Source organism: Schistocerca serialis, chromosome 4 (genome assembly GCF_023864345.2).
Source record: "Schistocerca serialis cubense isolate TAMUIC-IGC-003099 chromosome 4, iqSchSeri2.2, whole genome shotgun sequence".
Taxonomy (NCBI): Eukaryota; Metazoa; Arthropoda; class Insecta; order Orthoptera; family Acrididae; genus Schistocerca; species Schistocerca serialis.
The window spans coordinates 317,596,457-317,621,524 of record NC_064641.1 but is presented as its reverse complement, the minus strand read 5'-3'; the positions used below and the strand labels follow the sequence as shown (position 1 = coordinate 317,621,524).

The window sequence follows — 25,068 nt, the reverse complement described above, 5'->3', positions numbered from 1 at the left end:
TTACCCATGATAGTGTCTACTTATCCAAAAACTTCTTTACAAATTTGATTTTTAAATCCTCAGTCATACTACTTACAAAGTTTCCCCCACATTGGGTAAAAAATCAGTAGGGTCAGTTGTACTGTCACCTGGAAATTGCTTAAGCAAAAGCAAGCACGATTGTTACTGAAGCTTTTAGCTACAAAATTTTCCTGCAACTCAATAAATTTCTTGTTCATATCATTTGTTTTGCTACTTTGGAGTCTAATCCGATACTATTATTACAATGATTGTCTAATTTTCTGACTTCTTCTTATTTATTACATTTTTTTGTTAAAAAGTAATTTTCTTCGTAATTTTCTGATCAACTATGAAATTGTGTTCAGTACGAGTAATTTCCATGATGAGTTGTGTCAGGAGTACCATCTTTAGTTTCCACAAACACAAAACCTTTTTCCGATCTGTTTCTTCTTCATTTTTAAGCTTTGTTAGCTCCTCTTTGTTTTTAGTTATTCTTGTGTTGCTATTTTCCAGTTGTGTTTTAAGGTCCTTCAGTGTATTGTTTCAGCAATTTGACCATCTGAGGTATTAGTTAAACTATTAGCTGTTTCGGTAATTCTGCCACCTAAAGCTACAGTTGTTTTAGTTATTCTACCAGTTATGTTCTTTGTTTCACCTATTAACCTTGACAATAATTCTACAGTTCCACCGTTCAAGCCTGCAGCTTCAGTTATGTCAAAACCAAGAAATGATGGACAAGCACTCACATTACCACTTCCTGCTGCTCACTGTAACAAATCTATTTCTGTGCTACCTCATTGTTAGCTTTGCTTTCACTTTCATTATTGGTGATGCTGTTGTTCAAACTCGAAACATTGTATGCTACCTGTTCCTGATTTTCTGCTGGTACAATGCCTTGCTTACTCTTGCTTGCCATATTGATAAACAAACACAGTGCTGAATACTTTGAATGAAAATTTCAGTCCTCACACTAAAATTCTAGTTTTCAAACAAAATTTTTTACCACACATGAAAAAGAATAACAATCAAAGTACTTATCTTAATTGTCCATGATGACATAATTCCACTCCTCAAACATTTTTTTTGGTGTCCACTTTTCAGTTCTCGTCTCTCTGTTCACTTTTTGGTGTCAATATATAATCCATTTCAGATTTCCATGCCAGTGCTTTCTTTTAAATTTTCCATTGTATCATCCATTATTGTATAAATCACCCTGAAAGTCAGAAAGCCAGCCGAAGTGGCCATGCGGTTGTAGGCACTGCAGTCTGGAACCGCGAGACCGCTATGGTCGCAGGTTCGAAACCTGCCTCGGGCATGGATGTGTGTGATGTCTTTAGGTTAGTTAGGTTTAACTAATTCTAAGATCTAGGGGACTAATGACCTCAGAAGTTGAGTCCCATAGTGCTCAGAGCCATTTGAATCATTTTTTGATTTGAAAGTCAGAATTCTGTAGGCAAAACCTCATTAGCAGGACAGCCATAATCCCAGACTGGACAGCCATAATCCCAGACTCTCCATCAAAATTAAAGTATCACAGGACTGTCTATGTGTTGTGGTTAGCAGAAAATACTTATCTTCATTTTCAGTGAAGTCCAGTGCTGCAATGTGATTATTATCTGCTCCAACAAATTTGCTGCAACTTCCTAAGCTGATCAGTCAGTCTAACAATTTATTATGCCAAGAGAAATTTTAAGTAAACAGCTTGACACGACGTTTCAGTTTCATAGTTACAAGATTATTGTAACTGTAACAAAAGTGTTTCTCTCGAAGCCATAACAAAACTGGCACTCAAAAACTTTAATAAAAATGACTCCCTCATGACTGAATCGCCACTTCTTACATATCATTCCAATAATTTCAGGTGACATCATGCATTATTACAGACAGAAAATTTAAAGTTTATAATCAAAAACCAGTTGGCGGTTTACAGCCTGATAGTACTAAGCATTAATTCTCTCGTACCGTGCTCCAACATTAAGTTGTACTTGACTCTTAGTTTCTAATACTGAAATTTACAAACAATGTTCACTAACAATGTGTTTCACAAAGTCGCTTATATCATGAGAGTTATTAGCTTTTGCTAACATGTACATGACCAAGCAAGGTGGCACAATGGTTAGCCCACTGGGCACGCATTCAGGGGGATGATGGTTCAAACCCACGTCTGGCCATCCTGATTTGGGTTTTCTGTGATTTCCTTAAATCACTGCAGTTAAGTGCTGGGTTGGTTCTCGTGAAAGGGCACAGCCGACTCACTTCCCTATCCTTCCCTAATCCAATTGACATCACTGTTTGTTTGCGCGCCCCCTTCCCCTCCGGAATCAACCAACCAACCAGCCAGCCATGTACACGAGTCCTTTACATAAATTCAAACAAAAAGTTAGTTTCACTTCTTGTGAAAAGTATTCTGGATTCTGGAATGACAAAATGAGAGTTGTTTATGATTTATGTTCAAGTATCAATTACTAGCAGTCAAACCAAACCAGAGATGTTGTTGTACTCAATAAAATTGAAATTAATTTAATGACAAAATAATGAAGTGACCTTAAAAATCACCCGAATCGGACTGTAACAAAATTTATGTGAGCCAGTAAATGTGACAGCCCGACACCCGAGGTTAACACTTCGTCGTACTTACATAAACAATCACATATTGGCAAATTTCATTCTTCACTTTTTTTTTATTGTTCCTTGACTGTTTCCTTTTCTCCGTGTTGTTGATATTATGTATGTATCAGCAAATATTGGTTGCTCCTTATTTCAAAACATTAATAAATTGTACAATTCTTCTCCATGTTAAAATAATTCTTTTTTGCTGTTATCTTAATTATTGTTAGAAAAGTGGTCATTCTGTCAGAATTCTTGTTTACCTGTTGGTGGATCCACTGGTGTGAAAACCTATTTGTCACTGCTTGGTCATTAGCCACTTAATTTTCAACTAATTTGAGTAACTCTGTGCTCCCTTTATCTACCAGCTGCCCCATTTTATCCTCCAACTAATTTCTAATTCTAACCTTAAAGTCTTCTAATGCTATAACTTCTGCAAGAGGGTCATTCACTGTGTTCTGAAGCTTTTCATAGAATCTTTTTTTTTATCCACATTCCTGTTATCATAATTAGTACCATACACCATGATGGAAGATGTTAGCTCTAAACTTGGATCCCATGTGCATTGTTGATACTACTCTTGCATTTTTTGTCTGTCTATATTCACTATATGTGAATACAGAATTATTTTTTAGTGTTCCAATGCCTTGTACCTTCTTTTTTCTGTGTCCATTGGTCCTAACACTATCAGCCTCACTCCCTCAAATACTTTTATCTCCATTTTCTCTTGCACGTGTATTCCATGTTCCACAAGTCTTTGTTACAGCTTGCACAAAAATAGCATAATGCCTTGACAGAAACACATTTCGATTTTGAGCTGTGACCGAGGCCATCCCTCAGTTAACTGTTGTCTGCTGACCTGCACACTTTGAGGATTCTAGAATTTGCAATTTCTTAACTACTTTGCAGTGCACTGGAGTCCTCATGCACCGTAGCTGCCAGGAAAGTTCTTCATAATTTTGCATGTGCGATTATATGCTACCCCATTGGAAAAGGCAAATGAGGACACAAAAATTTCATTAAAAATGTGCTTGAGAGAGTTGCAGTAACCAATAACTTTTATATCACACAATAACAAGAATGGAGGTGGAGAAGAAAAACATATCTAAAAGTACTTCCCAAGGCTCCTTCACTCCAGGAAAGATGTGGAAAACGAGAAGGGGAATTTTATATTTAGGTAATATTGATGAACAGTTTGTCAAGAGACCGACATCTATCTTCCGTATGACTTATGTTCTTTTTTTCACATTTTCGATATTGTAGTAAGCATCATATGCAACACTTCATTTTTTACACTTTTTTTGTTTTGCCGATCATGTCTTTTTCAGTATTCTAGTGTGAAACTCGACCTTCAACATTCGTATTTGTGAAATTATTGGTTGTACTGACATAACGTGTTAATGTAAACCTTTGCGGGTATGCTAGCTGTAGCTCACATTTATGTGAGATGCGCATGTGCGTGGGCTTCAACTGCCAAAATGCGTGGTGGTCAGTTATATCGCAACCCCGCACTACTATCGATTCCTTTTCCCGACAGTGCCATTTGCGCAGGTTGCCAGGTTACTTTGTGGGTACACTAATAATGCTGACATTTCTGTATAAGTATATAAGGCAAGTTTCACAGTGAGATTGAACTATATTCATAAACACCCTAATTGCTTAACATAAAACAAGTAGTGTGTATGTACAACAGAGTGTATTTGTGCTGCTGTGCAGCCTTCTCTTTCTGACAGACGAAATAAATCCGTGAATGGAAATTTTCTGCTTATATGGCACTTAGATAAATGTTTTGTTACTATTGTGGCTAAGTTGATCAGCCTGGTGTTGTATCAGCTGTTGAAGTTGCAAGGGTGCATGTTCTGTGACATCGCGTTATTATAGGTGGCGTTATCCTGAAAGACTGATAAGCAGTCAGCTGATTCAGAATGCGCCAATAGGCTTTCCATTTAGCTTCACAGGAGATTATGTTGTTTGGTGAGAGTATGTTTTGGGTGGAATGCTACTTTCAGCAGTTGTATCACTGCTGCCTTTTTTTGAGGAAGACAAGATGGGCATCTTTTTGTTTCCTGAACACTGTGCAAGAAGGATGATAGATATTGTTTTTCTGCACCATATTCTGAAGTGTAACTAAACCACTGAATAAGTAGGCCATTTCTTAATATCAGAACCACTTTCTGCAGTCTTTATTTTATTATAGTAGAAAAAAATCTACAGGTGAATCTATATCATTTGCTTGATGACATTGCCATTTTCCTTGAGCAAAGCCATCATAATCTGGTACTGCAGTTTAAAGTAAAAAGAAGATAGGTAAGAGACAGATAAACAGTAAAATATAAGTTCATTTGAGACCTTTGGTTTTTATTGAAGTCACTCTGAAAACTGTGGACCGTATCAGTATTACTGTTAATTCACTTGCGTCCCTTCATTTATGACATTTTCGACAGTGGATATCAGTTGTACTAAATGAGTCTCAAATGTCATGTAGTGACAGTTCAGAACTCACAGGACTTAAAACATTAAGTTGTTTAGGTGCCATGTAATGATGAGTGTTTTGTAATATGTTCGTCTTTTCTTTCCTGCCACCAAAGAAAGGGACCTTCTGCCTCTGCTGGTGGTTCAGTGAACTGGGTTTCTGTGTGCTGGGCAACTGGAGAGACACTGTTGACTAATTCACTATGGGGAGAGCTCCTAAGTTGGAATGTACGAAAGATCGCTGCAGCTAACAGGTACGTGATTTAACAATAAAACTTTTGGTCTGGTTTATAAATCTTTGCTTCTTAAATACACTCGTATTGATTCCAGTTTGCATTGCTTTTGATAATGGTGGTTAACCATCCAACACTATATGAAATTATTTAATTGGATGGATAAAAAATCTACTCACCAAGTGGTGGCAGAACACACACATAAAAGACTGTTGTGTAATCTGCCACTGCTTTGTAATTTTTTATCCATCCAATTAAATAATTTTATCAATAATTGATTGTTTTCGTTGTTATATTAGCGACACTATAGGAAGATCTGTTACTTAGTATTAATGCCTTCTTTTTAACATCTTTATAAGCTGTCACCTTTTTGCAAGTGTTAATCTTCATAAGAGGGAAAAAAACTGCCATTTTAAAATTCTAGTAGCTGAGTGTTCCATTTTGCTTTTATTGTACTGTGGAATATTTCTCCAACTTTGGGGATACTTTAATTCAGAGTTTTATTCTTCATTTATAGTATTACATTTAATTAAAAATTATATACCTATTGATAATATGCTGCAGACTTAATAAACTATAAATGTGTCATCTAGCCCTTCCATAATATTTGTACAATAATTTTTTTGTCCTTATTACTTTGTTTAGAAAAGGTGAAGGCACTCAAAGGAAACCATGGAAGTTAATTCATTCCTGTCATGCACGAGGTTTGTTCAGCATAATGTGCATTCCATGCATGGAATGTGGAGTTCTCAATAACACTTTGGAAGAAGGTGATTAATTTTGAAATTTTTGTTTCTCTGATGGATGTGTGTGTGTGTGTGTGTGTGTGTGTGTGTGTGTGTGTGTGTGTGTGTAGATCATGGCTGAAGTCTTGACAGAGATAGTGGCAGCCTCAGCATGGCACACAGTGAGTGAGAGGCTAGTGTTAGTTATCCAATGAGAAGTGAGAAAAGAGGCAATGTTTTTTAAACACTGAAGGTGAAATCTTTTCATTTCTACAACTTTGACGTATTTTGATGGAATGTGGGTTATGTTGATTGGCTTAAGGCATAGCCTGAAGTCTAGCTTTGGTTTAGTTGTAAGTTGGCAAAGTAAGAAATTTTGTGCTAAAATGCAAGGATCTTGATAAATTTGTTGCGCAGTTGAAGTACTTATTCAGATACAGTAAGTTATCACTGGTTACGTATGTCTCACATTCCTTTAAATTGTCATGAAGGCTGTAAGATGTGCGACAAATTTATTTTAATTTTTATGGCCATTAGTTTGTGATTACAATACCTGTGTTTTGGAATACACTGTGCAATTTGTCCTTATATTGACATTAGGATTTGACACAGTTTGTGCTTTCAATGTGAACACATTGTGTGTTGCTCTCTCATTGGTTACTTACAACCAATTGCTGAGAACTCGTATGTTCTCAGCGCACTTCAGAGCAAGCACAGCCAATGTTGCTCCACTAAACACTGAAGTAATGGCACAGCCCTCAATCAAATAATGTAGCCTCTTATGCCAGTTCATTTCAATATGTTGAACTTAAACAGTCAGAAATTTATTTGTATTATGATGTTGTAAGTAATGGCTTTACTATGGTGCTTTTTGATAGCTGGAGTAGGTCTTTCTTTCTACCAAATGAATTTTTAAATTACTACAAGTATCATCAGTAATCAGTTTGTTCTCTCCTTAAATTAGCCAAGTGTGTTTTGTTTAACATTATCATAAGTTTTTATTACTCATAGTACTACTCTATGTAGCATTTATGTAAATATGATATAGTCTTCTGTTGGGGTATAGAGTCTGCGATACCAAAATTGTGGTTCTGTACAAATATACAGAAGTACATTTCTGTATATAATACAACCAAGTACATAAACGTTACTTATGGTGAAGATTGACACCAATTTCTGGGAGAACACTTCTTGGCAGTGCCAGGAGATAACAAATTAGCCACTGATGGAGCTTTGAAACAAAATGAAACACATTTGGTTGAAACAGTGAAGTTACAATGAAGGCATAATTTGTAAAACCATGACTACCTTGGGGACCATAGAAACCAAGATTAAAAGTAGTTGTTTTGAGACAAACTAATTGTAGATCACAATTTCCAACAATTTGCATTACCGTAAATTCACAATAAGTCCATAAGTTTGTTATGAAGCAGTTAGATCTTTTTATAGTTGGGAATTTATCAGTCATAGCTTTCTTGCAAATGTTGTGCAGAGACACAGCAAACTAAAGTCACAAAGGCACTGCAGACTTCCTTTGTCTGAAATCCTCCAAATTCAATTTGAACTGTTAATCTTAATTACATACCACTACTGCTCCATTTAACCCTGACAGCTGTCACATGAAACTTAAAACCATAAGCAAGTTGTATAAATATCTACATCATCCAAAGAAGGTATTTTCATCATCATCATCTTCTTCTTCTTCTTCTTCTTTCTTGTGTTTTCCTAATTCTCTATTGGTTCAAGCATTGTTTTTCTCTATGGGGTCAGCATTATTATAAGGGTTTTGGCATTGTAAGAGAAAATGTCTGCGCAGATGCCATTCCTGAAGTCACCACTCTCTCCTGGGGCAAAATTTGTGTACCCAATCTGTTTAAATTTAGAGTAAATCTCACATTGAAGTGTGAAATGTTAACTAAATGTTTGTGCAGCATGTATCTGGGGCAGGACATTTGTACTAGCCCAGTGTTTATCTAGGTGGGTGTGAGAAACCACCTAAAACCACATTCAGGCTAGCTGGGTCACTAGGCCTTGTCATTAGTCTGCAATATGTATTTGATCCAGGGCAGGCACGTCTCCCCAAATTCCAGCTCAGCTATCCAAGTGCTTGCTCTTCGTTCTAACAGTCATTAATTTATAATGCAGTCACCAATATCTAATCAGTGGCCTATAACACTCTAGCTACCCTTCAAAGTAATAACATTATTTTGTCCACAGTTTGTAAAGAAGTGTAGTCGTAGATATGCGTGACACAATTTTAGCCACTTTCTGAGATGTTCACAAACAACCACAGATAATTGACAGGACTCTCGGAAAGTTAACTTTTTTCATTTGCACTTTTCTGAAAGTGCCAGATTAACACTTTGTTAAAAATAAAGTAATACCCACATCAGCTCAGGATAGCGTTTGCAACTAAATTGTTTTTCAGAAACAGTGTTTTTTCTCCATTGGATCTTTTCTTTTTACATGACATTGTTATGAGCCTTCTTACTTATAAGGGACTGATTATGTATTCTGTACAGAAAAAGGACCCCTTTTAATTGTAATTATAGATAGGTATCCACTGGGAAATTTTAAACTGTCTGTGAGGAATCTGGATTCATTATGTGTTGTCAGAGAGTAGCAAGCAATTAAGTCTGTGGTGACTTCAGTGTAGTTTTTCTAAAGAATTCTGATAGGCAGTAGGACCATTGGTGAAGCTCAACATAAGAAAATAACTGTTTACCCACTAACAAAAGCTCTCCCTGATAATGATGCAGAGTTAGTTAGGATAAATAACATAGTGCCTTACAGTATGGATACTTCTCAGTGGAAATCAGTTGGAGTAATTAATGACTCCATGACAAGTGTTTTTAAGAATAATTTAAAAGAGATAACCTGGGATGAAATTTATAATGAACCAAATGATAACATAAAATGTACTCCATTCCATGATAAGTTCATATCATAATTTGAAAATAGCTTTCTCCGTAAGCTAATCAGAAAGGACATTAAATAGCCATGTAAAAACTGTGGCTCACTAGAGTGATTAAAGTATCTTGTGACAGAAAAAGGAAATCCTCTCTTTTGGCAAGAACAATTAGAGACCCTACAGTAGTCAAAAACTACTCAAAACTACTAAGAAAGGTTATTAAAAGAATCAAGGAATATGCACATGATGTCAGAAATCAGTCATTCGAACAGGCTTAAGGCTTTATGGAATGCAGTGAAACAAGAGAGAAAACAACCAGCCACAGAACAGGTTAACATCACTATTGAACTGGATGAGTCACAGATCGTGAATGTATTTTATAATCATTTTGTAAATATAGGAGAAAGAAAGTATAGGGACAAACAATTTAAGAGAAAAATCACAGTGGTGTGTTGGAAAAGTAACTCTCAGAAAATTATATCACTTCTCATTCTGAAATTAAGAAAATTATACATTCTTTCAGAAGTAAAAGCTCCTTTGGTTTTGGTGGATAGAGTACTAAAGATTTGTTTCCCTACCCCCTTCCGCCCAATGAACCATGGCCTTGGCGTTGGTGGGGAGGCTTGCATGCCTCATGATACAGATAGGTGCAACCACAATGGAGGGTTATGTGTTGAGAGGACAGACAAATGTATGGTTCCTGAAGAGAGGCTGGAGCCTTTTCAGTAGTTTCAGGGGCAACAGTCTGGATGATGACTTATCTGGCCTTGTAACATCAACCAAAATGGCCTTGCTGCACTGGTATTGCGAATGGTAGAAAGCGAGGGAAAACTACAGCTGTAATTTTTCCCGAAGACATGCATGCTTAAATGATGATGGTGTCCTCTTGGGTAAAACATTCTGGAGGTAAAATACTCCCCCATTTGGATCTACGAGCAGAAACTACTCAGGAAGACATCGTTATTGGCAGAAACAGAACTGGTCTCCTATGGATCAGAGCATAGAATTTCAGAACCCTTAATTGGGCAGGTAGGTAAGAAAATTTAAAAAGGGAAATGGATATGTTGAAGTTAGATGTAGTGGGAATTAGTGAAGTTCAGTGGCAGGAGGAAGAAGACTTCTGGCCAGATGAATACAGGATTGCAAATAAAATATCAAATAATGGTAATGCCAGGAGTAGTTTTAATAATGAATAAAAAAGTAGGAATGCAGATAAGCTAGTACGAACAGCATAGTGAATGCATTATTGTAGCCAAGAAAGATACAAAGCCCGCACCTACCACAGTAGTACAACTTTATATGCCAACTAGCTCCGCAGATGACAAAGAGACTGAAGAAATATATGATGTGATAAAAGAAATTATTCAGATAATTAAGGGAGATGAAAATTTAATAGTCATGGGAGACGAATTCTATTGTAGGAAAAGGAAGAGAAGGAAAAGTAGTAGGTGAATAAGGCCTGGGGGTAAGGAATGAAAGAGGAAGCTGCCTGGTAGAATTTTCTGTAGAGCATAATTTAATCATAGCTAACACTTGGTTTAAGAATCATGAAAGAAGGTTGTATTTGTAGAAGATGCCTGGAGACGCTGGAAGGTTTCAGAGAGACAATGGAAGGTTTCAGAGAGACAATGGAAGGTTTCAGATAGATTATGTAATGGTAAGACAGAGATTTAGGAACCAGTTTTTGAATAGTAAGACATTTACAGGGGCAGATGTAGACTTTTACCACAATTTATTGGTTATGAATTGTAGACTATAACTGAAAAACACGGCAAAAAGGTAGGAATTTAAGGAGATTGGACCTAGATAAACTGAAAGAACCAGAGGTTTCAGAGACAGCATTAGGGAATGATTGACAAGAACAATGGCATTTTCTGTGTGTTTTTGCTTTTAGGAAGCTTTAATTTTCGAGTACTAGTAGTAGTGTTCCATAGGTTTAGTGTTTGTTTTGAATACAGTCCAGGGACAGTTAGTGCTTATTTTCATTGATTCCAACAAGAAGTGTCTAGTAACCACAGTTTAGTCAGCTATCAGCCCCCTTTAGTGAATTAGCAGTCTAGTTAAAAATTGATTACTTAACTCTCTACAGTAAATTGTTGATTTCTTAGGATGGATAGGATGTGTGACTGCTGTGTACGGACGCAGGAGGAGCTGGCCACTGTTCACGAACAGCTGAACATGCGGATGGCCGCTGTCAGCCGTCTTCAGGCTGCTGCCTCGGAGTGCAGCGGCAGTGGGGAGTCTGGTGCGTCACATGGTACACCTCAGGTGTTACATGCTTCGCCCACGGTCCCTGCTGTCGAGACATCTTCACAGGTACCGGGCGTGGTTGGGTCACCCTCTCCCCAAGGGGAGTGGCCGATTCAATGGCGTTCGCGTCACCTGAGGCGGAGGGTCAATGTGGAGGCTGACCATGTGGCATTGCCCACTCTGCCTGTGAGTGGACATGCAGCCGCTCCTTCAGCAAGGTCCTGGCAGGCACACGGGGGGGAGGAGTTTATTAGTGATTGGGAATTCCAATGTTAGGTGGGTGATGGAGCCCCTTAGGGAAATAGCGGAAAGGTCGGGAAAGAAGGCCAGTGTTCACTCTGTCTGCTTGCCGGGGGGTCTCATCCGAGATGTGGAGGAGGCCCTGCTGGCGGTGATAGAGAGCACTGGGTGCACCTGACTGCAAATTGTTGCTCATGTTGGCACCAATGACTCCTGCCGCCTGGGTTCAGAGGTCATCCTCAGCTCATACAGGCGGTTGGCAGATTTGGTGAAGGTGGAAAGCCTCGCTTGCAGGGTGGAGTCTGAGCTAACTATTTGTAGTGTTGTTCCCAGAACCGATCGTGGTCCTCTGGTTTGGAGGCAAGTGGAAGGCTAAAACCAGAGGCTGAGGCGATTCTGCGGAGATCTGGGGTGCAAATTTCTCGATCTCTGCTGTCGGGTGGAGAAATGTAGGGTCCGCCTGAATAGGTCAGGCGTGCACTACACACAGGAAGTGGGTACAAGGGTAGCAGAGTGTGTGTGGAGTGCACATGTGGGTTTTTTAGGTTAGAGAATTCCCTCCTCAGGCCTGACAAGAGCCTCCTGAGACACAACAAGGTAGCAGTAGGCAAAACGCAACAGGGAATGGTAATATTAATGAGGTAATAGTAAACTGCAGGAGCATCTATAGAAAGGTCCCAGAACTGCTCTTATTAATAAATGGTCACAATGCCCACATAGTACTAGGGATGGAAAGTTGGCTGAAACCAGATGCAAACAGTAATGAAATTCTAAACTCAGATTGGAATGTATACCACAGAGACAGGCTGTACAGTGAAGGGGGAGGCGTGTTATAGCAATAAAAAGCGCAATAGTATCGAAGGAAATTGATGGAGATCCGAAATGTGAAATAATTTGGGTGAAGATCATGGTTAAAGCAGGATCAAACATGGTAACTGGATGTGTGTCTAGGCCCCCTGGCTCAGCAGGTGTTGTGGCTGAGCACCTGAAGCATAATTTGGAAAATATTTCGAGTAGATTTCCCCACCATGTTATAGTTCTGGGTGGAGATTTTAATTTGCCAGATATAGACTGGCAGGGACAAAGAATCCAGTGAAGTTTTTTTAAGTGCTTTATCTGAAAACTACCTTGAGCAGTTAAACAGAGAACCGACTCGTGGCGATAACATATTAGACCTTCTGTTGACAAACAGACCCGAACTATTTGAAACAGTTAACGCAGAACAGGGAATCAGTGATCATAAAGCGGTTACTGCATCAATGATTTCAGCCATAAATAGAAATATTAAAAAAAGGTAGGAAGATTTTTCTGTTTAGCAAAAATGACAAAAAGCAGATTTCAGAGTATTTGACAGCTCAACACAAAAGTTTCATCTCAAGTACAGATAGTGTTGAGGATCAGTGGACAAAGTTCAAAACCATCGTGCAATATACATTAGATGACTATGTGCCAAGCGAGATCATAACAGATGCAAAAGAGCCACCGTGGTACAGCAACCAAGTTAGAAAACTGCTACGGAAGCAAAGGGAACTTCACAGCAAACATAAACATAGCCAAAGCCTTGCAGACAAACAAAAATTACACGCAGCGAAATGTTGTGTGAGGAGGGCTATGTGAGAGACGTTCAACAAATTCGAAAGTAAAGTTCTGTGTACTGACTTGGCAGAAAATCCTAAGAAAGCGGTAGGTGGATCAAAACAAAATGTCCAGACACTCTGTGACCAAAACGGTACTGAAACAGAGGATGACAGACTAATGGACTAAATACTGAATGTCTTTTTCCAAAGCTGTTTTACAGAGGAAGACTGCACTGCAGTTCCGTCTCTAGATTGTCGCACAGATAACAAAATGGCAGATATCGAAATAGATGACAGAGGGATAGAAAAACAATTAAAATTGCTCAAAGGAGGAAAGGCCGCTGGACCTGATGGGGTACCAGTTCGATTTTATACAGAGTACGGAACTTGCCCCTTCTTGCAGCGATGTACTGTAGGTCTCTAAAAGAGCGTAGCGTTGCAAAAGATTGGAAAATGGCACAGGTCATCCCCATTTTCAAGAAAGGACATCGAACAGATGTGCAGAACTATAGACCTATATCCCTAACGTCGATCAGTTGTAGAATTTTGGAACACGTGTTATGTTCAAGTATAATGACTTTCCTGGAGACTAGAAATCTACTCTGTAGGAATCAGAATGGGTTTCAAAAAAGACAATCATGTGAAACCCAGCTCGCGCTATTCGTCCACAAGACTCAGAGGGCCGTAGACACTGGTTCCCAGGTAGATGCCGTGTTTCTTGACATTTGATACAGTTCCCCACAGTCGTTTAATGAACAAAGTAAGAGCATATGGACTATCAGACCAATTGTGTGATTGGATTGAAGAGTTCCTAGATGACAGAATGCAGCATGTCACTCTCAGTAGAGAGAAGTCTTTCGAAGTAAGAGTGATTTCAGGTGTGCTGCAGGGGAGTGTCGTAGGACTGTTGCTATTCACAATATATATAAATGCTTTGTGGATAACATCAGAAGGTCACTGAGGGTTTTTGCAGATGATGCTGTAGTATATCGAGAGGTTGTAGCAATGGAAAACTGTACTGAAATGCAGGAGGATCTGCAACGAATTGACGCATGGTGCAGGGAATGGCAATTGAATCTCGATGTAGACAAGTGTAATGTGCTGTGAATACATAGAAAGGAAGATCCTCTATCATTTAGCTACACTATAGCAGGTCAGCAACTGGAAGCAGTTAATTCCATAAATTATCTGGGAGTAGGCATTAGAAGTGATTTAAAATGGAATGACCATATAAAATTAATCGTCAGTAAAGCAGATGTTAGACTGAGATTCGTTGGAAGAATTCTAATTAAATGCAGTCTGAAAACGAAGGAAGTAGGTTACAGTACACTTGTTAGCCCACTGCTTGAATACTGCTCACCGGTGTGTTATCTGTACCAGATAGGGTTGATGAAAGAGAGAGAGAAGATCCAATGGAGAGCAGCGCGCTTCGTTATAGGATCATTTAGTAATTGCGAAAGCATTATGGAGATGATAGATAAACTCCAGTGGAAGACTCTGCAAGAGAGATGCTCAGTAGCTCGGTACGGGCTTTTGTTGAAGTTTCGAGAACATACCTTCACCGAGGAGTCAAGCAGTATATTGCTCCCTCCTACGTGTATCTCGTGAAGAAAGCATGAGGATAAAATCAGAGAGATTAGAGCCCACACAGAGGCATACCGACAATCTTTCTTTCCACAAACAATACGAGACTGGAAAAGAAGGGAGAACCAATAGAGGTACTCAAGGTACCCTCCGCCACACACCCTCAGCTGGCTTGTGGAATATGGATGTAGATGTAGAAAGAGATACAGTGGAAGAAGAATGGATAGCTTTGAGAGATGAAATAGTGAAGGCAGCAGAGGGTCAAGTAGGTAAAACTATGAGGGCTAGTAGAAAGCTGTGGGTAACAGAAGAGATACTGAATTTAATTGATGAAAGGAGAAAATATAAAAATACAGTAAATGAAGCAGGCGAAAAGTAATACAAATGTCTCAAAAATGAGATTGACAGGAAGCGCAAAATATCTAAGCAGGGATGGCTAGAGGACAAATGTAAGGATGCAGAAGCATTTATCACTAGGGGTAAGATAGATACTGGCTAGAGGGATATTAAAGAGACCTTTAGAGAAAAGAGAACCAACTGTATGAATATCAAGAGCTTAGATGGAAAACTAGTCCTAAGCAAAAAAGGGAAAGTAGGAAAGTGGAAGGAGTATATAGAAAGTCTAGACAAGGGCGATGTACTTATGGCAATGTTATGGAAACGGAAGAGGATGTAGATGACGGTGAATTGGAGATATGATACTGCGTGAAGAATTTGATAGAATGCTGAAAGACCTAAGTCAATAAAAGGCCCCGGGTGTAGACAACATTTCATTAGAACTACCGATAGCCTTGGGAGAGCCAGCCATGACAAAACTTTACCATCTGGTGAGCAAGATGTATGAGACAGGTAAAATACCCTCAGACTTCAGGAAGGATATAATAATTCCAATCCCAAAGAAAGCAGGTGTCGACAGGTGTGAAAATTACCAAACTATCAGTTTAATAAGTCACGGTTGCAAAATACTAACACACATTCTTTACAGATGGATGGAAAGACTGGTAGAAGCTGACCTTGGGGAAGATCAGTTTAGTTTCCGTAGAAATGTTGGAACACGCGAGGCAACTTTGCTTAAGGAAAGATAAATTAAGGGAAGGCAAGCCTATGTTTCAAGTATTTGTAGACTTAGAGAAAGCTTTTGACAATGTTGACTGGAATACTGTCTTTCAAATTGTGAAGGTGGTAGGGGTCAAATATGGGGATCGAAAGGCTATGTACAGAAACCAGAAGGCAGTTATAAGAGTCAAGGGGCATGAAAGGGAAACAGTGGCTGAGAAAGGAGTGAGACAGGGTTGTAGCCTATCACTGATGTTATTTAATCTGTATATTGAGCAAGCAGTAAAGGAAACAAAAGAAAAAATTGGAGTAGGAATTAAAATCCATGGATAAGAAATAAAAACTTTGAGGTTTGCTGACGACATTGTAATTCTGTCAGAGACAGCAAAGGACCTGGAATAGCAGCTGAACTGAGTGGACAGTGTCTTGAAAGGAGGGTATAAGAGGATCATCAACAAAAGCAAAATGAGGATAATTGAATGTGGTCAAATTAAATCAGGTGATGCTGAGAGACTCAGATTAGGAAATGAGACACTTAAAGTAGTAGGGAAGGTATAAAATGTAGACTCACTGTGGTTAGGAAAGCATTTTTTAAGAAGAGAAATTTGTTAACACCAAGTATAGATGTAAGTGTCAGGAAGTCTTTTCTGAAAGTGTTTGTATGGAGTGTAGCCATGTATGGAAGTGAAACATGAACAATAAATAGTTTAGGCAAGGAGGTAATAGAAGCTTTCGAAATGCGGTGCTACAGTAGGATGCTGAAGATTAGAGGGGTAGATCGTGTAACTAATGAGGAGGTACTGAATAGAATTGGGGAGAAGAGGAATTTGTGGCACAACCTGACTAAAATAAGGGATCGGTTGGTAGGACACATTCTGAGGCGCCAAGGGATCACCAATTTAGTAGTGGAGGGAAGTGTGGAGGGTAAAAATCATAGAGGGAGACCAAGAGGTGATTACACTAAGCAGATTCAGAAGAATGTAGGTTGCAGTAGTTATTCAGATATGAAGCAGCTTGCACAGGATAGAGTAGCATGGAGAGCTGCATCAAACCAGTGCATGGACTGGAGACATGTTTTTTGATTGGATGGTTCTGAGTGTTATTTTGTTATCTGATTCCCTGAAAGGCTTTTGTGTGTGTGTGTGTGTGTGTGTGTTGTGTGTGTGAGTGGTTATATAGTGTGTCTTAATCATCATACTTGTAGTATTTTGATCCAGTCTTTTGTTTTTCATTATGATGAAAAAATACAACTCTTTTTCTGGAAGCAATATTCAGAACAATTTCCGTAGATTATCAAGTCAGTGAAAGGTTCATTGTTTGGATTTAGTACCCTTTGCTGATGTGGCATTTGTATATCATATGATGGAAAAATCAATGTTTCGAAAAACACAGAAACAGAAAATGTTAAGTGTGTGAATAACAATAACGAAAGTGAAAGTGATGGAGTGATAAATGTTGAATGCTTATGTACCAAGTTAATTTTATAACACAATTTGCCAATGTATTGTGCTGACCATGCAGGTCACCTGTTCAGGAAAATGTTCCCAGTCAGCACTATAGTGAAAAAATACTTCTGGACAAGAACAGAAACACAGTTTAGATCAGGGGTCTTCAAACAATTTAGCCTGAGGGTCACACTGGCTCTTCCACTAATTCCCAAGGGCCAATACCTATACACTCTTAAGTTTTCTTAAGGCCTGGTAATCTACTGTTGCTCGGAACTTCTCAGTACAATTCAGAAGTTTTTGTGATGCTTACCACTGCTACCAGTTTTTAGGAGCTGACATTGAGTGTCTTCACAGCAGTTATTATGCAGTCATATGCTCATCGTTTGATCTTGAACTGTGCCCTTAATTTCATTTCATATACATTGCTGAAAATACATACTATTCATGTAGGTCATTATAATGAGCTTTCATGAAACGTTGTTACTTCTGTGTGTCATTAAAATTGTAACGAGTGGTCAGAATGTAGTGCAAGCTGCATATGGCATTAGCACTGTGCGTTATTTTCCCACCGCAACTTCATCCACATCTGCAAACAATTTTTAAGTAGAAAATTACAGTCACCTAAATCTCATTAGTAACACTTACTATGCTTGATTTCATTATGTGAGCTGCCTGTGTATGCCACTTCAGCACAGTAAATTTTCAGGATATTGATGATTAATTGCAGTTAAAATGTTAAATTACATTGAATATGTCACGTAATGTGTATATTAGTTGGTCATAAAATAAAAACAACCAATTATTGTACAAATTTTGATTTACTTGCATTCTAAATTTTACACTGTAGTGTTACACCACTTAGTGAGCAAGATTCAGTCCTGAATTATGTTCGTAATCAACAGTCATTAAGTTAAATACTCTTTCCATATGAATCCATATGGATTAGGTTAATGCATTCCATTCCAAAAATATAGGTACTCGAACACATTTGTAATACATAATAAAAATCTTGTAGTTATAATGCATACATCCTATTTTAGAAGAAATTTGTCTTAAGATATTTGTTTATGCCTGTGCTTCAAAATTTGTCAAAAAAGTGACATAGCATTATCATTAATTAAATTCGTAGTGGCCATAGCTACTGCCTTATGGGAATCTTTAATGAATTTGTATTAGTTAGCGATGACAAATAGGAATTGGAGTTCATAAACAGATACTGCAAGGGAAAAGGTCGCCATGTGCTAGTGAAGGGGGAGGGGGGGGGGGGGGAATATTGCTACATTCTTCCAGAGAATTTGCAGCATTACCAGGGAAGTCCGAGAAGTTGTGTGTGTGAGTGATAAAAGCTGCAGAATGAGAGCAGTAGTTTACAGTAGAATACATGAAAGATTTTTCATACCTAGAAGTCATAGATAACGATCCAGGTCAGAAAGTGGTTTTTGAAATCGTTATTAAAGACTGAAAACATAATGCTAATAGACTCTTTATCTAAAATATTGTTCATTACGCAAATCAGTTTCCTATGTTTTCTTTTACTCATGTGCGGTCACTCACTCAGCAAATTTTGACCGCAATAAAAAAGATTACGGTGGGCCAGATACCTTGCATTTCTGACCCGTTACCACAGGCTGGATTGATGGTGTCCATGGGATGCTGTTGGCCTGTGGGTTGAAGTGTGGAGACCCCTGGTTTAGATAATCAACTGGTGATGAACATGTGGAGATGTTGTTGATAGTAAAATTAAGAATAGAAGGTGACTGCTTCCAGTAAATCTTTGACAAAGAATTTCTCAGAAAGACAAAATCTTCAACAGTTTCTTCCTTGAATCGATACAAGTATGTTGTAAAGTGCTTGTGTACAGATAATTACATTTCTGTGCTGCCATCCTTTCTCCATCCTCACCATGTATTGGATGTTTAATTAAGGAGAAACATGATAGGTCCTGAACAGGTTGAAGAAATGCTTTCTTCTTCAGTAAGTGGGGACACAAATTAATTTGTGTATTTCAGAACATTTAAAGAATGAACTTCTATTTTATCTGTTAATTGTTTCAGTTCATTAGTACACACACACATCACCATCATTCTGATTCTGTACTGTGGAAGCAATTTCTAATTCAGCCATGAGAAGAAAAGTACAGTGCTTGTTTTTATGATTGCTTAGTATTACTCAATATTCAAGCATAACTGAATATCAATGGGCTACATAGCTAGAGTTATAAATATCATGAGAATTTTACAGATTTATTTAATGACATATTTTCCATGAAGATACGTAATACCAACTAACTTCAAACGTGCCAAGCCTATGTTTACAATTTTCATATGTATGTCATAAAGCAATATGATTAAAACCATATTATGTCAGTCACTTTTTTTTTATTATCTTCAGTTAGAAAACATCTCAACCTAATTCCATTTACCAGGGCTACACTACAGATAAGGGGATAGAATCAATATTTTGGATAGGTGTAGTGTTTTCATTTGTGTGTTTATAGCCATCGTATAAATTTTTGATGTCATAGGGAAAAACCCGCATTAGTTGCCTCAGGATTCTACTGAAAAGAGTCACCGTTTTTGACCATTAATATAGCCTGATTTTTGGTTATTGAGGGTTCACATGTATGCCAGTGCTTTTACTAAGACTTTTAGGGTAAATTCGTGTAAAAGGTAGAACTCCAGAATAAATATTGTTTGCAATGAAGCAGCTACTAGCAGAGCAAAATAGTGCAACTTAGACAAATCCATAGATATTATAGAGAACACTCATGAGTGTATTCCATCAAAACATGAAGCCTTGTGAACAAATAGAATACACTTCCAATGTCAATACAAGAAAATGAAAGGGCAAGTGAGATATCGATAGCTGTCTTTATCCCCAGAAATTACTAAAATTGGATATCCAGATGGATAAAAGCTAACGTCATACTCTTCCAGGGAGTAGTTGCAAATACAGTAATTACTGTTACATCCCAGGCTGACAGTTTTATTGAAACTGTTATTTGAATGCTGTACCATAGAGGTTGGTCTGGGACCATACTAACAAGTATTTATGAGTTACCAGCAGGAATTTCTCAAGTTCCATCCAGCAGTTACTGTGGTAACAAGAGTTTAGAGATTTAAGTGAAGACCGGCCGGAGTGGCCGAGTGGTTCTAGATGCTTCAATCTGGAACCGCGCAACCGCTATGGTTGCAGGTTCGAATCCTGCTCCATGCATGGATGTGTGTGATGTCCTTAGGTTAGTTAGGTTTAAGTAGTTCTAAGTTCTAGGGGACTGATGACCTCAGATGTTAAGTCCCATAATGCTCAAAGCCATCTGAACCATTTAAGTGAAAATTTAGTATTTGTGGGGATTTTAATGGAACTGTTCCTCATGTGACTGTGAACTGTATGTTGCGTACACCTCCGTTAAGAAGTTTTGCCATATTTTAGAGGGATGGCAGTTCACCCTAGTCACAGACCACAAGCCACTGATATACGGTTTCCACCAGCATCCGGAGAAAGCATCACCTTGTCAGCTGCACCATCATATCGGACAGTTCATCACCCATATAGTCCATGTCCAGGGAGACCTGAAAATACCAGTGGATGCTCTCTCTTGGGTCGAAGCAATCACTGACGCAGTCGATTTCAAAACTCCCGCTGCAATGCGACAACCAAACAGCAAGCTGCGAGACTTTTTGATGCAACCATAGGCCTACATCTCTATCGTAGTACAATACCACTATCGAAGGCACTGCTGTATTGTGAGATCACAACAACCAAACCACGACCATTTGTGATTGTTGAGTATCTGCAGCAGTTCACTAGGAATTTCTGTGTTCAGCCTTCCTCTTGAGAGCAGTACAGGTGGTGCAGCTGGTATCCTCCATGATCTGTTTGGTGTATTCTAGTCTCGGTGTGTCTCTTATTTTTTTCCCTTCTACTGTCCCTTAAACGATACTTTTCCTGATACCATCATGTCAACCTAAATATGCCTTTAGCTTAAGAAAACCAGGAGCAATAGCTACTGATTTTAATGAAGTTAATTTTCAACTGTTTTTGAAAAATATTCTAAAGTTATGGAAAAACACACATTCATTCCAGAACATATCTACAGCATCAGTGAATCAGCCATGTGGATACATCATATTCAGAAAAGTGTTTGCTCCTGGAAGAGGAGCCGAGCAAGTGAGATGCATGTCCTTGGGGGCAGGGAGAGAGCTAAATCCAACTATCATTTGTGGTATTAATGAAGTTGTGAATTCTGTTTCACCCAGGATTCATTTTCTTCTCCAGGATGCAAATGTTATTTATCATGCTGTGCCCAGTCTTGGTGAAAATGTTTTGGCGGAAACAGACAGTTGTGAGACACATGTTATAATATAGACATTAGATATGTCAGAAAATGGTGTAATTTCACTCACATTTCCACCACACTTCATCATTCAGTGCGTGGTCCCTTCAAAGAGTGTTACAGCTGTGCCTGTAATGAATGATTTCATTTGCACCCAGTATGCCACACTCTATTTGTATTGCTAGAACTTTGACAAAACTTATCCAAAAGCCTTCATGCCAGATAATATAATGACTAGTTTTAGAGTAACATGCATTTGGCCAAATAATAGGACATATGTTCACAATCAATGAAGATGAGTTCTGAATTTCAAAGTAACTCTGATAGAGCGGTGTCAATGTTCCTAATGAGAAATCATCCTTCAACAGAAACTGTCATGCTGCCGCTTCTGACAAACCCAAAGATCTGCCATCTCGTCCACCTTACAGAGTGCATCAGCTACTGAAGGGAACAGCAACACTACATGTCTTATCCTAAGTAAACGAGCGTATCTCTTTCTAAAGGCCATGCTGAGAAAGGTTAAAAGGGAGGAAGTCCTACAATCAAGTTCAGAATTCTGACTGACACTCTTAAAAAATTACAGATAATCACAGAATCATTAGCAAAACAAAGTAAGTGGGTTGACAAAGCACGTAAGCAGATAATGAATAAGGACATCACTAACAGAAGAAATATTGTTGGGGCTCTGGCAAAGAAAAAGTTGAAATTACAGTTTGATTCTTCAACTTCTAATGAAGAAAACCCAAAATTGATTGAGTCTACAGGTTACTGCAGCCGCCAGGAGCAGAAAAAGAAACCGTAAAAGCCCAGAACTTCTGGCTAACGAAAATGGCTGGGAAAAACAAATTTTGTCATTATGTGGTTGAAATTACTGGCATTCACTGGAACAAACATTCAGTGAAGTATTTGAAACAGGTTTGGTTAAACAGATATATTTTTATTTGGTAAAGAGGAGGCATATGAAACTAGCAGCTATCTCACCCAACTACGATATTGGATGCCCAATTAACCAAAGTTTATGCTCAATTTCTCTAATAGGTTTCTAAGATTTTAACATTACTCTATAAAACTTATTAATGTATGTTATTCAGTTAACTTTAGCTCGGCCATGTGCTACAATTTCTAAATACATGCATATTAGCTGCAGCACTGAGCCACTTAGCTCTTTCACTTGTTTTTCTTTTTAGTGTTATAGTAGTTTTAAGAAAACTTCCGAAATGAAATTTTCACTCTGTAGTGGAGTGTGTGCTGATATGAAACTTCCTGGCAGTGCCGGACCGAGACTCGAACTCAGGTCTTTTGCCTTTCTTGGGCAAGTGCTCTACCAGCTGAGTTACCCAAGCATGACTCATGCCCCATCCTCACAGCTTTACTTCTGCCAGAGTCTCGTCTCCTACCTTCCAAACTTCACAGAAGCTCTCCTGAACATCGCCTGATGACATTTCAGGATTTTTTAATCCCCTGTGTTACCTATTTTTGTTCCCTAGATTAATTGCCAGGAGACCAACCTTATAATCACAGAAAGAAATACCATTCTGTGCCTCAAAACTTACCGTGACCTGACCATCCTCCCACCACATAAAGACCTCACCATAATTGTTGTGGATCACAGTAGTTGTGTAATGGAGGGTCTTTCTCCAGGTGTCCAGCATGTCCACTCAAAAGGCCTGCCTACAAGCCCAGTCTCAGAAATGCAGCATAAACTCCAGCCCCATCTCAAATACCTAGACCCTTCCCCAAACCTGGCCTGACTGTGTTTCCCTCCACATTTCCACTGTTTCATTGACACCCACTTCCTATTTAATTGGCAGTACCTATAGACCAACTTCATATCTTAACTTTGATGTGACCACATTTTATTTGAGTATCAGCACAAACTAAACATCCACAAAGATGCAGAGCTTCTGCCAAACTGTGGCCAAAGGGCAGCTAGTTGACTCGACCAAGTTGGGAAGTATGGTGTCAAACGTGATTTGGTTGAGTGCAAATGCCGTTTTACAATCTCTGTCATTGAATATTCGTATCTTGTTGTCCACTGAGTGAGACCAAGATAAGGCCAATTCAGAAAGGTTTTGCTGCCACCATTGAAGTTTAGGTAACACATAGAACTCATAACAGAAAAATTGATGCACTGAACACGGAGTGAAGAAATATTTGGTATGTATTCCCCGAAATTTTGTGGTTTCTCAGATTCCTTCACATGATGTGTACTACAGAGAACACTAATATGTAGTTGAATTAAAAATGCAACTTATGTCAAAAAGCAATTCTTTCTGCAGTTCCAGTGTAACAGCTCATTTGAAAACTGGCTGTGGTGACTGACACTCATAAATTTTGCCAGTGAGTTGAATAGTCAAGCCAATTTTGGACCTCGTGTTGAATACTCAGTACTTCATGGACATTTGTTCCAGCAAATTCCAACTGAAATTCTTACTACCAGTTACAAAAACATGAATAAGAGACAATGACATTTCTCCAGTTCAGGGGAAGTATTTGCTTTGAACTATCCTAATTCCTCAAGAAACATGAGGTTCCAGTGATATTTTATTGCCAGCTAAGATTGTAGGTTATGAATACTGATATTATAATCCACAAGACAGACAGGTATTAAGTTGCTTGTGAAGTTTGTAAAAGTATTTTGTCTTATATTGGACAAACTGCTTGTTCGACAGAGGAACCTTGTGTTGAATATGTTTTCTTCAGTGTAACAAGTCTGTGGTGGTTGTTTGTACTGTCCATCTAATGGATTATGCCAATATGGGTTCCTAACTAGAGCTTCAGCCATCTGGTGTTTTCTGTTTAAATAGCTATAGATTGGGTGAACAGCTTTAGGTTCTCTCTCATAACAAATCAAACTGTTTTACTTGTCTTAAGAGTCATGGAGCTCTGTTAAAATGGCAGCATTCATTATTATCTCTGTGCGGCATTTTCAGTTAAGTTAATCTTAATTCATGTGTAATTATGTATGTGCACTCCATGGACCTCAAGGTTCAACACACTTTGAACTGTCTGGACAGAACACAAAGCAACTGTCTGGTTTGTGAAGCACTGAGTATATTGTGTCTACTAAAAATCTTACTGAGCACTAGAAGATTGTTTCATTCCTTCCGTCTTGGTTCTAGAAGAATCTGATGTCATTTGCCTGTGCTTTGATTTTGTTGCTCATTTGCTCCTAGCTTCTACAGTTATTGGGGACATACAAATTGTTACCAGAGGATTTATACTGTATGTGTGATGGACATGATCTAAACGTTCTTTGGGGCAATGTTAATGACATCTACTGTTACCTTTCAGTGCATGATCTGCTGCTTGAAATGTCTTTTGAAGTTTTTTTATCCTCTTTGCTATCTGCAGACTTAATTATCTGACCTGCACACTCTCCTCAATTGGTATAGGAACTAGGCCTAAGCACAATGAGAAACCCAGACAGGAGAGTACTGCAGATGTTAGAATAAGGAAAGGTTCTCATAAAAGTATAATTAAAAATAATGTAAGTATATTTCATCAAAATATTGGGAGTTTAAAGAATAAAGTAGATGAGCTTCTGGTTTGTTTAGAAGATTTAGAAGCTGAGAATGAAATAGATATACTATGCCTGTCTGAGCATCACATTGTTACTGATATGGATA

General features: G+C 38.4%; 1 protein-coding gene across 1 annotated transcript in view; it reads left to right on the top strand.

Moving 5' to 3' along the window:
• Positions 1-25,068, top strand: part of LOC126474025 (gem-associated protein 5) — a 343,111-nt gene that overhangs the window by 37,995 nt on the left and 280,048 nt on the right. Inside the window, exons 4-5 of the mRNA XM_050101432.1 lie at positions 5,196-5,333; positions 5,958-6,082. Coding sequence (XP_049957389.1) covers positions 5,196-5,333; positions 5,958-6,082 — 263 coding nt within the window. The remainder of the gene's footprint in view (positions 1-5,195; positions 5,334-5,957; positions 6,083-25,068) is intronic.